The sequence below is a fragment of the Galeopterus variegatus genome, unplaced genomic scaffold (assembly GCF_000696425.1).
Source record: "Galeopterus variegatus unplaced genomic scaffold, G_variegatus-3.0.2 Scaffold1531, whole genome shotgun sequence".
NCBI lineage: Eukaryota > Metazoa > Chordata > Mammalia > Dermoptera > Cynocephalidae > Galeopterus > Galeopterus variegatus.
The window spans coordinates 42,551-59,951 of NW_007727642.1; the positions used below are offsets into that span (position 1 = coordinate 42,551).

Genomic DNA, 17,401 nt, shown 5'->3' on the forward strand with positions numbered 1-17,401 from the left:
AGAGTGACGAAAACTAGGGTCTGTCTTGTTAAGTGTCAGTTGTGACTTTGATGAATAAAACCAGTATGAAACAGTATTGATGAAGAGTACAGTACAACATAGCCTTTTAACACTTCTGTTAGGTTTTGCAGGAGTTTCAAAGTCTGTCTACTGATTAAATATTGATTATAATTAAGTCCAGAGAGTTTAAATATTAAACTGTTTATTTTCAGGAGAGGGAAATCATCGGAATTTAAAGCTCATACAGCTCCAGTTCGAAGTGTGGACTTTTCAGCTGATGGCCAGTTTCTGGCTACAGCTTCTGAAGACAAATCCATCAAAGTATGGAACATGTATCGCCAGCGCTTCTTATATTCTTTGTACCGACACACACACTGGGTACGCTGTGCCAAGTAAGTGCAAAAGTTTTCATAAGATTTCCACATTATTTTTTTCTGCTATAGTCCATGTTTGTCCCCACCTTCCAGTAAAGGGGATTGAGGTCATATTCATTCATTCAACAGATATTTATTGTGTGACTACTGTGTGCTAGGAACAAGAGTAAACTCCCTTCTCTCATGGAACGTACATTCTAGAGAGACAGACAGACAATAAAACAAAATAGGAAAATACTCGTAAATATAGTTGATCAGAGGGTGGTCGGTTAAGTGTTATGGAAGAAGACAGAGCTGAGTTGAAGGGGTGGTGCAATTTTATTTATTTTATTTTTTTAAATTTATTTTTATTTTTTTATTTTTTTCCTTTTTGTCTTTTTTCATGACCGGCAACGGATTGCAACCTTCAGTGTCACGCCCGTACTGGACCGGGACCGGCAACGGGATCGCAACCCTCGGTGTTGCGCCCGCACCTCGCTCAGCCAGTGAGCGGCCGGTCTGTATGTGGGATCCGAACCCTCAGCGGGAGCGCCACCGCGCTCCCAAGCGGCACACTGTAGCAGTGCGCCACTGGGCCGGCCCGGGTGGTGCAATTTTAAACAGGGGATTCAGGGACTGCCTCATAAAGAAAGTGGCCTTTGAGCAGAAACCTGAAGGAGGGGAGGGAGTGAGGCTTGAAGAAATTCAGGAAAAGAATGTTCTGGATAAAGGAAACAAGGACAAAAGCCCTGAGGTGGGAGCCTGGTGGCCGTTCTAGGAAAAGCAAGGAGGAGAGTGTGCAGGAGAAAGGGCCCAGAGGGAGAATGGGGCTAGGTCAGACAGCCCTGACATGTACCCCAAGCATGATGAGATGCAGCTGGAGCGTGTTCATCTCTCTGACTGCTGTGTGGAGGACAGACTGTCAGAAGTCAGGCCAGAAGCAAGGCGATGTTGTTAGGAGGCTGTTCTAGTATAAGTCCCAGCCTGGACTACTGTGATGGTGGTAGAGATTTCAGGTGTTCATCTCTCTGACTGCTGTGTGGAGGACAGACTGTCAGAAGTCAGGCCAGAAGCAAGGTGATGTTGTTAGGAGGCTGTTCTAGTATAAGTCCCAGCCTGGACTACTGTGATGGTGGTAGAGATTTCAGAAGTGGTTGGATTCTAGATAGAGTTTGAAGTTACAACCAATAGTACTTGTTATCACATTGGATGTGACAGAGAAAGAGGAGTCAAGAAGGACTCCAGAATTTTGGCAGCAGTCTGTTGTAGACAAGTTCAATTGTAGGTATTGTCATTACTGGTCAGTTACAGCCACGGAGCGCTTCCTATTCATAAGATATACTGCTAAAGTACTCACAGTGCATGTCTCATTTCCCCATCCAAACTGCCTGGAGGGAAGGGCTATTTTATTCCCCCCATTTTGCAGATGAGAAAACTGAGTTTCAGAAAGTTAAAGTTAGGAGTCATCTAATTTAAAGTGACAGACTCCCAAATAAATTCTCTTTCTCCCCTCAAAAAAGAATTGATTAATTAGCTTATGTGTTTGATAACCTTGGAGTGGGGAGGGGACGACTAGAACCAGGGACTCCAATACTGTTGGGTCTCTCTGTGTCTTGTCTTTGGGCTTCTCTACGCGTTGGCTGTATTCTCTCGAACATGCTGATAGTGAAGTCACTGCCAGCTCCAGGCTTAAGTCCTCACAATTTGGACACTGGAGAGGAAAAGCCTTTCTCCCAGCTCCAATTAGAAAAGTACCAGGGGGTGACTGTGGCCCAGCTTGGGCCCTGTGCCCGTTCCTTCACCTGGCAGTGAGATACTGTGGTTGCCTCAGTTTAGGTCAGGTGTCTGGCCAGGGGAGGGGTCAGAACAATCATGTGTTCTGGGTGTGGGGATAGAAGACAGTTCTCACAAGAAAGGATATGGCACAGATAGGGGCACTGGGAGCAGAACTGTGAGCCCTGTGATCCCCCTGCTTTGTGCCTGCTGTATGAAATGATGTGCCAGGTGTCCCCAGCAAAAGTAGATGGAATGGGAGTTTGAGCCTAGCTCTGTCATCTTGCCTTACACTTCACACTCTTCACTGTTGTTATGGTCTCAGGGGACATCATTGCACAGGAGGTGTTGATTATAATCTATGATAATAAGCCTGAGAAGTATCAAAAAAGATAGACAAAAGGTCATACTTTTAGTCAGTCGTTTTTTTTCTTCTAAAGACCTCAGCCACTTTTTGACTCTGGCCATCTCAGTATTATTTCTATATATGCCATGTAGCTCTGTGGTTAAGAACATGGGTCCTGGACCTAAATATATAGGTTAAAATCCCAGGCCCACCATTGTCACCTGTGTGACCTTTGGAGAAGTTACCTAACTTCTCAAGTGCCTATTTTCTTACCTGTAAAATTAGGATGATGATAGTAGTAACCTGCCACATAGGCTGTTACGGTATTTGGATGAGTAAATATATAGCATAAAGGTGGTTTATAATAACTCTCATATCTATGTATATGGCAGTTTTTGGAGGGATCAGGGAGATAATTCTCTCTAGAACCACATAACCTTGTTAGTGCAAATTTGGCATGATGTTTAGCCTGAGTTTTCTGTAGCTGAGGGTAGTAATGGTGTGATGGTGGCTGACATAGTTTTCATTTTCTAGTATCAAGAATGCAGGTGTCCCCACACATCCTAGCTGGGGACACCTGGTACATTATTTCATACAGCAGGCACTAATCAAGTTGTTCATGTAAGAGGAAAATTATCTCAGAAGCAAATTCTAGGAGATACTTTATTCATTGTTCTGTATTGTTAATGCTAATATAAGACAGAAGAGTATATGAAAAGTCATCAATAATGTGAAATTTTAGTCTTTAAAATATTCCTTGAAAAAGCATAGCCCCTGCTATGTACCGCATGTCTATGTCGAATACAAAGAGATGAAAGACACACTCTTGGCCTCAAGGAGCTTATAAAAACAGATGCTAAGAGAGTGTGTGAGTGAGGCACTGAACTAGATTTGTGTGAGGAAAAATTGAGACATTCCAGGCCCAGGACTGAGGGGAGAGAAAGGGAAGAGGAGGCAGCAGCATATTGGTCAGAGGGGAGGAGGGTGGACAAACTGTTCCAAGGAGGGGAGCCAGAGGAAGAAAGAAGTGTGGCCCGAGAGGACATGGCATGCTCTGGGCACATTAACTATTCAGCTGTGGTCAGCAGGCATGAAGTGTAGTGGGACGAGGTAGTCCAGGATTCACATGCCTGCCTGCTCCACGTGGCTACCCTCTGGCAAGTTAGTTTCCTGCTCTCAGCCTCAGTAGAAAGTGAGGGTAATGAGGCTTCTCTCAATGGTTATGGTGTTTAGGATTGAGTGACGCCATAACACTGCCTTTCCTCAAGCTGAGCACCATCAATTAGGGGGAAAATCCATTTGAGGGGGAACCACTGAAAATGTTGTTCTCCTTTATCACCTCAAGAGCAGAAAGCAGTGGTAAAACCGCACTTCTGTCTGCCTAGAAAACCACTCCTTGTTGGCTGGTTGTGGTACTCGAGTTTTCCTCGAGGATCCTGCCTTCCCCTCTGTGCCCCCCTCTGTATGTTATGTGCTGGATTGGCCCTGTCCCAAGTGCCATTAGGGCATTCAGCTTGGGCTCATCAGTGGGAACATAGTGTCTCCCTCCTACAGGAGCGAGTCATGTTGGAACCACAGGCCTTTCTTCTTGGATTGCTGCGTTTAGGCTTATTGGAGCCTGGAGCTGCTGAGGGACACCATGGGCAAAGAACTGACCTGAAAATGATATTGATTCAGAGGAGAGCAGAGATGTGAGATGAAGACAGAACACACTGCTGTCTAATCACATGGCTTGGTTTCTGATTATAGCCATACCTAAACATATTAGAGTGTGTGTGTGTGTGTGTGAGAGAGAGAGAGATGAGCCTTAAAACATTATCTTGCTTCCCCCCTCCCTCCCCGAGAAAGATGCTTTCCATGGAAAGTAATACTGGAGCAGAGCCTCAGATAAGTAGGATCTTTGTATACAGTCAAGACACCTGTTTTATCTCCGTCCTCAGTACTGCTGCCTTCATTTTAGCATCACTGGCCCTTGTGGAGACTTTTGCAGTCATCTCCTAAGTGTTCTGACTACAGGTGCACCTTCATTCTTCTCCCTCTGACCCCTACTTTTGTAAAAAGCAAATCTGGTCATGCTGTTCCTTAACTTAAAACCCCTCAGTGACTCCTGCCCTGGCATGTATGCTCTGCCTTCCTGTTACAACCTGCCTTTCTTTTGTCCCCTTCACCCTTCACTGTTGTAGCTATGCAAGGTTCCTCAAGCATGCAGTGATCTGTTATGTTCTGTGACTTTCCACATGCTGCTTTCCATGGCCGGAGTGCCCCCTTCTTTCTCCCTTACCTCACGATCCTGCTCTGCATCTCTTCCTCCAAGAAGTGTTTCTGACTCTCTCGGGCCAAGCTTACTATGATTTCTTTAGGCTACCACATTGCTCTCAGCTTAGGCCTCTCTTCCCTATTAGACTTTGACTTAAAACGATTTTATTCATGTTCGATTATCTTGCCAGGCACTGTTCTAAATTGTATAGGCATGGCAGAAGGTAAAACACAAAATTCCTACTCTCATGGAGCTTCCTCTACTAAAGGGAGACAGACAATAAATATATTTGATAAGTGCTCTGGAGAAAAATAATGTAGGGTAACAAGATAGAGAGTGATGGGGTTGGGGATACTTTCTCATATACAGAGGTCAGAGAAGGCATATCTACCTAGGTGACATTTGATCCAAGACCTGACTGAATTGAAGGAGCCAATAAAGTAGATATCAGGAGAAAGTGTTCAAGATAGGCAGATATGGTGTGAGAAGCACTTGTAGAGTGTTAGGCTCAGAGGAGTTGTGCAAAAATGTGGTTGAGTGAATGAATGAAAGGTTGGTCAGTAGGCTGTGGTTGATCTCTAATGTGCAGGTAAGTTTGGTGGGAATTGTCATGGGTTTTTTCAGGGAAGAGTAATTTTTGTGGATCTTTAATAGCAAATCCAGGAGTATTGTACATGCATGTTATGCATGGAGATGTTCATGTGGCTTTGCTACTTTCTTTGTTCCTTTTTGTTGACTTTTGTTCAGATGGACAAGTTGCTTAATCAGCATACCTGGTCTTAATGAAATGCCTTTATCTTGCTGGTACTTTATGGTTTTGAGGAATTTTTTTTTTTTAATCAGTTGTTTTCTTACTATTTGGAGTGACTGATTCATATGAAACTCTACAGAGGCCTTTCTGAAGGAGTGTTCTTTGATAAATAATTTGGTTCAGTTTAATGATAAGGATTTCATCTGCTTGGTAACCTTCCATATATGTTCTCTATAACATGCTTACAGATTCTTTCTCATACATTTATTATAGTCTTTCTTTTTGGTTCATTTGGTTGTGGTTAGAACAAGAGAGTTGAGACCAATGTCTAGAGGGCCCAATTGACCACTCAGGCCCAGCCTCCCAGAGGGTCTGTGCATCTTCCTGTGAGAACTTGGCCTGGATGAGGTCATCCTGAACTAGGACTTTCTTCCTAAGGTCTGCAGGACTAGAAGTCCTATTTTCACTCTATACTCAGAGGTGAAAAAAGCTCAGGGGGAACTGAGTCATGTGTGATAAATTTAGGAGAGAATGAAACATAAACCAGATGCCAGCTTACTTATTTATAATGACAATGATAACTGCCCGAGGGCGTGGAACATAGCATATCTCATTCAGAGCTTTCTTCCTTTGCCAATAAAGTCAGAATATAATCAGAAGACTGCTCAATGAGCCCTGGAACTAAAGCAAGGGGAGTTTGTTGGAAAAATGTTGAAGGATAGTTTTGTCCTCCACATATGCACACCTTCCAAGGGAACTGCATGATCAGTTCTGCTGGTCAGGTACTCTCCTTTCTAGGCCAGGATGGAGACATGCTGACCAGCTCTTGCTCCCTGCCTCTTGCTATAGCTGGACACCTCTCTGTTGGTAGAGGATCTTTCAGGCAATGCATTGAAGTTGATTAGCTTCACTAGAGAGGCAGCATATAGTAGTTAAGAGCCTAAACTCACTAGCATGTGATCCTGCACACATGATTTAATCTCTCTGGGCCTTAGTCTGCTCCCATTCCTCATACAGTCATTGTGAGGATATAAAGTGTCAATTAATGTCAGCTATTAACTACCCTCACATTCCAGTTCTTCCTCCTAGGGATTATACTGGAGTCACCTTTAGGTGGTGTTCAAAAGTCATTTCACACATTTACACAGTTTTGGGGGTTGTTATTACAGGTAATTACTATCCTCTAGTGAATGTGTTTTATGTATTTGACTATCAGAAGGGGGTAACTTTATTTCTAAGTAGTTGGGTCTGAAAATCTCTGCCTTTAATTAGAGTGCTTAGTCCATTTAAACTTATGTAACTAGTCCTGTGATTAGATTTAAGTCTACCATTTTACTGTTTTCTATTTGTCTGGTTAGTTGTTTCTTTATCCTCCTTTTCTTTTGGATTAATTGAATATTCCTCAGTATCCCATTTTACTCCTCTACTGACTTTTTAGCTTTACTCTTTGTCTTATTTTGTTTGTTTAGTGGTAATCTCTAGAGGTTACAATACAAAGGTACTTCAAAAAGTTTGTGGAAAAATGGAATTAAAAGATAAATATAATATGAATCTTTCTGTGAACTTTTTGAAATACCCTTGTATGCAACCTTACTTATCACAGTCTACTCCTGAATTAATTTTATACCATTATATATAATGTTAGAATTTATGAAAACATATCTCCATTTACCTACTTTTTGATAATTTTACTTCTACATATCGTAAAGGCCCACAATACATTAGATAGCCAATTTTCTTTTTAAGAAAATAAGAAACAAAAAAGGCTTTTATATTTACCCCTATATTTACCAGTTCCAACACTCTTTATTCCTTCATGTAGATCCATGTTTCCATCTGGTATCATTTCTCTTCAGCCTGAAAAACCTCAGGTATCATTTCTTTTAGTGCAGGTCTCCTGGTGATGACTTCCCTTAGCTTTTTGGTTATCATTTATAAAGGATATTATTGCTGTGATGTTGAATTCTAGCTTGGTGAGTAACTTTTCTTTTAGCATTTTAAAGATGTAATTTGCCAGGTTTGGATTGTTTGTGTACCACCAAAATTCGTATGTTGAAATCCTGACCTCCAAGTTTGTGGTATTAGGAGGTGGGGGGATTTGTGCCTTTATAGAAGAGGCCCCACACCCTGCACCTCTTTCACCATGTGAGGACACAGTGAGGTACCATCCATAATCCAGGAAGTAGGCCCTCACCAGAAACCAAATTTTCTGGCATCTTAATCTTGGCCTTTCCAGCCTGCAGAACTGTGAGAAATAAATTTCTGTTGTTTGTAAGCTACCCAGCTTGTGTTATTTTGTTATAGCAACCCATACAGCAGACTGAGACATCATTCCACTGTTTTCTGGTTTGCATTTTTTTTTTTTAATGTGAAGGCAGAATCCTATTCTATATGTAATGTGTCTTTTTTCTCTGCTGCTGTAAGATCTTTTATTTTTAGCAATTTGATCATGATGAGCCTAGGTATGGTTTTATATTTTTTTCTTATAGTTTACTGAACTGTTTGGATCCATAGATTGGTGTTTTTCATCATATTTGGAAAAATTTTTGTCTTTTCTTCATGTATTTTTCTTTCCTAATTTCTTTCTCATCTTTCTATGAGACTCCAGATTCACATATGTTTGACCACTTTATATTGACAGTTTATTGAGGCTTTATTCATTTTTTTCAAATTTTTCTCTCCCTGTGCTTAGTTTGCATAGTTTTTATCATCCTGTCCTCAGGTTCACTGGTCTTTACTTCTGCAGTGTCCAATCTGCTGTTAAGTTTATCTATTTCCCTGGTGAGATTTTCCATTTGTTTGTTCATAATGCCCATGTTTTTCTTTAAATCCTCGAACATATTTACAATAACTGTTTTATAGTCCTTGTCTGCTAATTCTAACATCTATGTTGTATCTGGATCACATTTTCTGCTTCTTTGTATGTCCTGTGATTTTTTTATTGTATGCTCAAACATTACTAAATGTCTGAGAGTATGCATTATGCTACATTGCTAAAGAGTGTTGAGTTTTGTTCTGGTAGGAAATTAACTTTCTGCTGGCCCAGCTAGATTCTGGTAAGCCTTGGATTTAGCCTTTGTAAGGTGGGTCTGGAGTAGCCTTTACTCAGAGGCTATAGTACTTGTGGCCTTTCTAGGATCTCACCTGAATGCCTGGAGTGTTCAGCAAAGTCTGGTCAGAAGCTGAACATCTCTTAAGTACTGCATAACCTCTGTAATCTTCATTCAACTCACAGCCTCCTAATAGTTGCTCTCTGCCATGCCTTGTTGCCCTGTGTATAGTGGCTTTATATTTGACCAAAGATTCGAGGGGACTCCTAGGCATAATTTTGGGTGTTTTTGCTCTTTATAGCCCCTCTCTCATAACCTGTTATATTCTAGCCCTTTTGCAGCCCTGAATTGTGATTTCCATTTCCTCTGCCCAGTAAGACTGCTGCTGTCTCCTTGGGCTTTACTTCCTTGTACCATGGTTTGGAAAGTGTTCCCAGGCAGAAATCTGGGATGGATTTTGTGCTCATCTCATGTGTTTCCCATCTCTCAAGGTTCACAATCCTCTATGCTGTCTCTTACCCAGAGACATATATTTTGATTCATGTATTTTGCCCAGTTGTATGATTGTTTGTGGTAGGGGAGTATGTCTGATAGCCATTACTCCCCCAATGACCAGAGCTGGAGTTCTGTCAAAGGAATTAGTGGGACAAGCCAATTTCAAAATTCACATAAATGCAATAGATGTGCAAGAATAGCCAAGAAAAAATTGACAAGAAAAAAATTAGAAGAAACTTGTCCAACCAGCTCTCAAAACATAGAATAAAACTACAGTAATAAAGTATGGTGATAATGGAATAGGATTAGAAAAACAGGTCATAGAAATCCCAGAAGCAGACCCAAGTATATAATGGGAACTTATTTTATGATAAAGATAGCATTTCCAATCAGTGGGGAAGTATATGGACTATTTAATGTGTGGTTAAGGTAATTGGATTTCTACTTAGAAAAATATAATGCTGGATTTTTATTTCATACCATACAATTAAAAAAACTGTAGATGAATGAAACAACTAAACACCAAAAATAATCCAAATGATACTGTTCTTCCAATGCACGGAATATATAAATAATATTGAAAATATATGAATGGATGTAGAGACTCAGCAGAGCAATTGTTTCTATTTTTCTTATTTGAATTTTAAATGTATGCTGTGGAGTTAAGGAGTTAAAATTCTGTGTCTGACTTCATGCCCAGTACTTACTATGCGCTTGTTCCTGGAGCCCAGACTTACTCCATGTGGCACAGTGATGGTGCCTGTTAATGTAGGAGGAGATGAGTAGCTAAGTTCTCTGGACTAACCATTGTTTGTGATCATGCATATTAATTTACAGAAATATTTATAAGATATGCCATCTATTGGGTAATATATTTATGCTTTTAAAATATAAATTAGTATAGTATGTTTAGAAATCAACTTGTAAAATATATCAGAAATCTTTGTTGTAGTGATTCCATGATCAGACATTTATCCTAAATAAATACTCTTTTGTATTTAAAGGAAAAAGCTTTGTATTCAAAAATATTGCTTTCAGTATAATTTATAATGATGAGAAATTGGATATAACCAATTTTTCCAAATAAAGAAAAATAGTTAAATAAATTTAGATTATTATGTGGGCATTAAGAGGAGATTATATGAAAATTATGGTATGAAAACATGTTTACATGGGGGGTACAAAATTCAGAAGGCACGACTTTAATGTCAAAGACCTATACATGAACAAAAGACAAAGTACCTATTGTATGCAAAATATTAAGTGTTATATTATTATGTGGGCATTAAGAGGAGATTATATGAAAATTATGGTATGAAAACATGTTTACATAGGGGGGTACAAAATTCAGAAGGCACGACTTTAATGTCAAAGACCTATACATGAACAAAAGACAAAGTACCTATTGTATGCAAAATATTAAGTGTTACTGTGTTTTGGTGATGAGATTTTGGACTTTTAAGATTTTCTATATTTGATGATTAATGAAAAAACCATTTATAATTTGAAATCTATGTGTAGGTGAGAATATCTCTTTTTAGTTGCAAAAGGATTTTTCTGAAGGTGAAATTAGTATAGCCCTGTTTTTTTAAAATAATGTATATTGTGCCATAACTTGTGTTTCATTATGGTGTCCTCAGTCAAAAATAAGTAGAAGTGAATGTAGGGAACTTTTTCAACATTGCTTTTTCAGCATTAATTTTAGGGGGAAAATATGCCTTTAATTTCCAGTTGTTGGTAGTGCTACTGGTGATCTTTTGACCATCTGAATTGCAAAGATCTTTTGTATTGTGGTAAAATAAATATAACAAAATTTACCATTTTTACCATTTTTATGTGTATAGTTCTGTGGCATTAAGTACTGTAGATTCACGTTGTTATGCAATGAGTTGAAAGATTTTGAACATCAGCTTTCATTGACTATATAAAACATTAAGTTAGTCTCTACTCCATTAAAAAGTTTTTGTTTTGTTTTTTATTCCCTAAATATTTACTGAGGACCTCCTTAGTGCCAGGTGTGTCTGGGGGTAGAACAGTGGGTGAGTCAGATGTGGTCTCTCTCCTTGGAGCTTACCTTCTTGGAGCAAACACACACCACTCAGTGGTAAGTGTGATGGACTGTAAATATGTCTGATGAACACATCCTGGGGAGCTAGCCAATTGGGAGTGGTGTTCCGGAAGGCTTTTCTTGAGGAAGTGGCATTGAAGCAGCGAACTTGAAGGATGCGTAAAATCCTTTTCTGTCCTGTACTTTAAACCAGATAAAGAGAAGGGGGCAGTGTTTGAGGCACAGGGATCAGCAGGTGAGGAAACACCTGAGAGAGGACTGGTGTGGGGCCAGGAATAGCTGGGGGACCTGTGAGCGGTGATGAGGGTGTCAGACTTTTCCCCCAGGGAATTGTGAAGCCACTGAAGGGTTTTAAGCAGAAAAATGACCCAATCTGATTGAAGATTTAAAGGTTACTTATGCTGCTGTGAAGAATGGAAGACAGCAGGGCCAATTGTGGTTTGAGGAGACAGAACCTGATAATGGATTGGAGTATGGGGAGGTGGAAGAGAAAAAGGACTCAAGCATGAGTTCTAGGTTTCTGGCTTGAGAAGCCATTTACTGAAAAAGAGAACCCTGGAGAAGGAGCAATCTGGGAAGGAAGATGATGAGTTCAGATTTGGACAAGTTCAGATTGGAGGTGCCTGCAGGATATCCAAGAGGAGACGCCCAGTAGGCAATTGTACTTATGGGTGGAGATCCCAGGAGAGAAGTCTGGGCATATAGATGATAAATGACCCAATAAATAATTAGTGCGTTTCATGACATACTTGATCTTTTTATATCTTTTTAATATGCCTTTTGTCTCTCAGCAGTTGTAGGAATGAATCCTGTTACTGTAGTCAACAGATGGTTTCTCTTTTGATACTGACCAACACTTAGAAACACATAAATATTTTGCTTCAATATTGAACTTCACCTTCAGCATATAAACACCAAATTCTATCAAAGCAAACTCTGAGATGGCCAATTTTTTTTTATCGAGTCTATGAAAATTTTGGTCTGAATGCAATCCAAACTCCCTCATTATACAAATAGAAAATTCTGGCCAGTGGTTTCTGAGTTTCACAAGGTTACATAGCTGGGCAGTTGCAGAATTGGTCCTAGACTTCAGGACTCTACTTACTGAGCACCCTATTTTCACTACTTTTTATTGCTTCCCCCTCCCATTGAAGACCTGCTGGCTCCAGGGTTCCTCTTAACTAATGATTGATTTCTTACGGGATATGGAGCAGTGCCTACCCTGTTTTGCCCCAGAGTCCTGAGGGCTGGAAATGTATTTTTATAGAATATTAATTCTAATAAGAAATATCCAAAGGAAAATTTGGATTTCTTATGAAAGCACTTTAAAACTTATCATGGTTCAGAGAAACTTTTGGCTCTCTAATGGACAAATAACTCTACAACTTCATATATTCATAATATTTTACATATAGTTTCAGGAACTACGTAGATTCCAAGTTAAAGATATCCCGTTATGTAATTTGGGCTATTTTTCAAGGACATGTGAATCAATTTTTCTAAAAAGAAGCTGAAGAGTTTCCTTGTTGTCTTGAATGAGTACCAATAAATTTTACAGAATTCAATAATAGTTCTATTAACTTCTCAAATGCCTTACAGACAGTCCATGTTGTCTGTCGATCCATTAGTTGACTAATGTAATATCCATCTTGGTGACATACTCTCCGGAAGTTTTAAAAGGTGGTTCGGTGGTACTGAGTTAGAAAGTCAGAAATCTACTGATGTTTTAGTAGAAATTTTATATCCTCTTAACATTTTTAAAATTAACAACCCAGTTAGACGTTGTCTGAGCCCTGACAATAACGGAGTAACCTTAACTGATCAGTCAGGGCAAAGAGAAATCTGTTTTATTGGTGCTAACCTATTTTTAATTAAAAATTAAAGGGAGAAGAAGATACAAACTATAGTCCTCACTACCAGCCCCTCCAAAGGCGAAAAACGTATACAGAAAGCATGTGCAGGGATCATAATGTAGTGATCCCCCCCTGAGCAGGGGGAAAGCCTCAACCCTGAGTCTCCCACTGGTGGTGTTAAGTTGGAGGTAGACACCTCCCTCCTTCCAGCACCAGCTTCTTCCCAGATACTGCCTGTACTCTCCACTTACCTGAGGTGCACTTACCCTTCATTTCTTCAGCACTGGGAAGTTTCTCCCAGACTGTGGACCTTCCTGCTCAGATGAGATTTTAGTTAACCAAGATACTTGCTTTTCCTTATTTACAATTTTCTTTAAAATCCTGTTACTTCTATGGGGTGTCTGGTGACAAACTGGCACCTTTTTTGTTACAAAATTATTTTGTATCATTTTCTAAAATTATGTTATATGTGTGCCCTCCTTTTTTTACTTCTCCCTAGAATGAAAGCCTCATGAGGGCAGGGATCTTACCGGTCTCATTCATGACTATGTTCCTATTACCCAGGGCAGTGCCCAGTGCTGGGTACTGGCAGGTGCTCAGTAAATCTTTGAATGAATCAGTGAATGAATATCTTCCCCATAAACTCCTCAAGGACAGGGACCGTGCCTGTTTTACTTATAACTTATGGCAACACACACGGATTTATTATTAAAGGATGGTTTGTAGCCTCCTAAGAGCACTGCCTCATGGTTCCCCACTACTTTAGAACTTTCAGTGGTTTACACAGAAGCCACACAGTACTTCCTGTGCTCTAAAGAATTCGGCCAGTAGAAGAAACTTTCCTTTTTTTCAGAGACTTAAGCAGAGTGGTTTGGTTATTTGGCTGTAGAAACAGACTGCCTGGTTCTGATCTGGACCCCTCTCCTTACTGGACTGTGTGACTCTGGAAGTTAGTGATCCTTTATGTGCCTCCGTTTATTCAGCTGTAAACTGAGGCAAAAAATAGGACCTGTTTTATAGGGTTATTTTGAAGATTAAACAAGTTGCTATAGATAATGTGTTAAGAACCATTCTACTTCATATGTGCTTGGTAAATGTGGGAAGGATAATGATATGATAATGATGGTAGGGTTTGGCCAATAATATTGTGGGATGAGTCTTTTGTCCTTTGTATATTATCATTTGATTTTGTTAAATATTTTTATTCCTCATGGCTTTCTTACAATGTAAGAATCAAGTCATCTCTTAGGAATATTCTTGTCATTTAAAATATTCACATTAAGTAATTTATTTAAAAATATATCAACATGGATGGACCCTGAGAGAATTATATTAAGTGAAACGAATCAGGCACAGAAAGAGAAATACCACATGTTCTCACTTATTGGTGGGACCTAAAAATTAATGAATAAATTCACACACACACACACAAAAAAAAAAAATCTGGGGGGGAGGAGGGGGAAGAAGATATAATAACTACAATTACTTGAAGTTGATAGGACAAGCAAACAGGACATTGTTGGGTGGGAGAGAGGAAAGGAAGGAGGGAGGGAGGATTTGGTAAGGGGCAACAATAATCAACCACAATGTATATCGACAAAATAAAATTTTTAAAAAAAATACCTTATTAAGAAACAATTTGATTCCTTGCATTAGTTGTTTGCAATTATTAGGATAAGTTTATGTTCATGGAGACACTGAGTAGATTTTTCTTCCCCAGAGTCCTTTTCCTCTATTTGGAGCATTTCTATCATACTGTCCTTCATATTTGAATTTTTCTCACATATTTTCTGGAGGAAAAGGTTAATAAATATTATTTGTTATTATAAAATTAGAGTGAACTACCCAGCATGGAAGATTTTTCCTTGCAAGGTTATCTTCTTGAATTTTTAAAGATTATTCTACACAGAACTCAATTATGCTTCCGTGTGTCTTTTCTTTTCATGTGGTGAATCCATAAATGCCAGATTCAAAGTTTCTGTCAGGAAGAATTATTTCCAGGTCAGCCTTAAGAATGGGGTGGGGAAAGGAGGGAGAACAAAAAGAAAGACCTTCAATTGTATTCCACACCCTTAATTGATGACATAGTAATCTGGCCTCTGGGTATAAAGGGAAACTACAAACAAAATTGAAACATAATCAGTCTGTGACCTAAATCTGTCTTTTTTGGTTTTTATTATTGCTAAATATAAATAACAAAACTACTATTCATAGTTTCCTAATAATCTAAAATTTGTTTTCATTTTCTGTTTGGTCCTCTGCTCTTCTGTCTATTTTTAGGCACTTAGGGGGAAAAAAAGAACCTTGGAAAGGATTTAAAAGGAATAGACAGCATAAAAACAGCAAATAAGATGTCTGAGATTTTTCTCATTTGTTTTTTAATGGGGCATGTGGATGATAGATTTGACCATGAAGGAATTTCTATATAAACAAGTTGTCCTATTTTCAGTCCATTGGAGTTCTCTGGCCTCCCCAGTTCCAGGAAGTTACAGGCTTGGGGAGGTTCTTTTGTTGGTGATGTCACTTAATTTTAATTCTTAACACGCCAGTCCTTTCCTTACGATAAGCCTCTCTACTGTGTTGGTAGGATGAGTAATAAAGGTTCTCTTGGGTCATAAATGACAGAAATAGAAGAAAGTAGGGTACTTTAAAAAATACAGGGTACTGGGCCGGCCCGGTGGCGCACTGGATAGTGCGCTGCTTGGGAAGCGCGGCGGCGCTCCCGCCCGAGGGTTCGGATCCCACATACAGACCGGTTCCCGCTCACTGGCTGAGCGAGGCGCGGGAGCAACACCGAGGGTTGCGATCCCGTTGCCGGTCCCCGGTCCGGTACGGGGGCAACACTGAGGGTTGCGATCCGTTGCCGGACACGGAAAAAGACAAAAAAAAAAAAAAAATACAGGGTACTTATCTTGGAAGGAGTGCTGAGTTAAATAAAAAGCCTAGAAGCAATGCCATAAAACTAAATTATTTGAATAAAAGGATAAAAAGAAAAAAGAAACAGTCTACATAGCATATTTTGATCTTTTAATGGTCTGTGTGTTGTTTGTCATGATGATATGTAGTTGGAAAGATGTTGGATGCAGAATATGATTTTGCTGCATGATATGGTAATAGTTGTCTCTGGTATTTAATGTGTACAGCCTGACCTGTACGTGGTGTGGAAGATAGGGGTGGTGATTGTCAGGAGCCTTTCACAAATAGAATTTTGTTTCTTTTGCTTTCTAGATTTTCACCTGACGGAAGATTAATTGTGTCATGTAGTGAGGATAAAACTATTAAAATTTGGGATACCACAAATAAGCAATGTGTTAATAACTTCTCAGATTCTGTAGGGTAAGTCCATTCTCTTTGTGTATTTATATGAGTTAATTTGCTAAGGAGACATTTATTTATTTTAATTTTTATTGAGTCAAAATTGATTATACATATTTTTGGGGTTCACCGTTGAGATATGTCGATCAAATCAATATTACTAGCATATATATTGTTACAAATCATACTTATTCTTTATGCCCCTTGTCCAATCCTAAGGAGACATTTAATTGTAACTATTTAAATAAAGAAATGAGAGTAAAGATATCAAAATATTAGGTCATCTTATTCTTTCCTCCTAGATTTGCAAGTTTTGTGGATTTCAACCCTAGTGGTACATGCATAGCTTCAGCAGGTTCTGATCATACCGTGAAAATCTGGGATATAAGAGTTAACAAGTTACTCCAGCATTATCAAGGTAACAATTTAACAAAAAATTCCATTATGGAGTAGGCTTCTTTATGAAGGACCAATTCTCCTTCTTGGTGTGGTTTGGCCCTCTTACTGAGAGTCACAGGGCTGCCTTTGAACTGGCAAGAAAACAATATAGTTCACCTCCATCAACAGCAGGGTCTGCGAAGCTAGGCAGAAGAGCGAGGTTGAAGGAACCTTAATTAAAGATGATGTCAGGGATGTAAAAAAAAAATTATTGTGAGATTTTCAAACTCTGGTCATCTGTATTGTGTGAGAAGTCAGGGATAGAAATTGACTCTGTATTCTGAATCACAAGGAGTTATGTAAGCACAAATAGTTGCTATAACTGGTAGAAAACAGCTTCCTCCTGTGGATATGTATTGTAGCTAAAAGAGAAGTGAATTGATTTTCTTGGTTTATATCGGATTTATATTAAAACCACATTTTAATTACGCATATGTGTAATCACGTATGTATAAGCTACCACTTATTCAGTATTTACCATGTAGCAGACACTGTGCTAAATCCTTACAACATTCTTAAGAGGTATCCTTATTGCTCCTATATTAAAGATAAGGAAATTGAAGCTTAAAAAGGGTAAGTAGGGGCCGGCCCGGTGGTGCACTGGATAAGTGCGCCGCTTGGGAAGCGTGGCGGCGCTCCCGCCCGAGGGTTTGGATCCCACATACAGACCGGTTCCCGCTCACTGGCTGAGCGAGGCGCGGG

The 17,401-nt window shown here is 39.4% G+C and overlaps 1 protein-coding gene across 3 annotated transcripts in view; it reads left to right on the plus strand.

Moving 5' to 3' along the window:
• POC1B (POC1 centriolar protein B) overlaps positions 1-17,401 on the plus strand; it is a 93,434-nt gene that overhangs the window by 23,893 nt on the left and 52,140 nt on the right. For all 3 annotated transcript variants that reach the window (XM_008577541.1, XM_008577542.1, XM_008577543.1), the window contains exons 4-6: positions 213-392; positions 16,175-16,282; positions 16,564-16,679. In XM_008577541.1, coding sequence (XP_008575763.1) covers positions 213-392; positions 16,175-16,282; positions 16,564-16,679 — 404 coding nt within the window. The remainder of the gene's footprint in view (positions 1-212; positions 393-16,174; positions 16,283-16,563; positions 16,680-17,401) is intronic.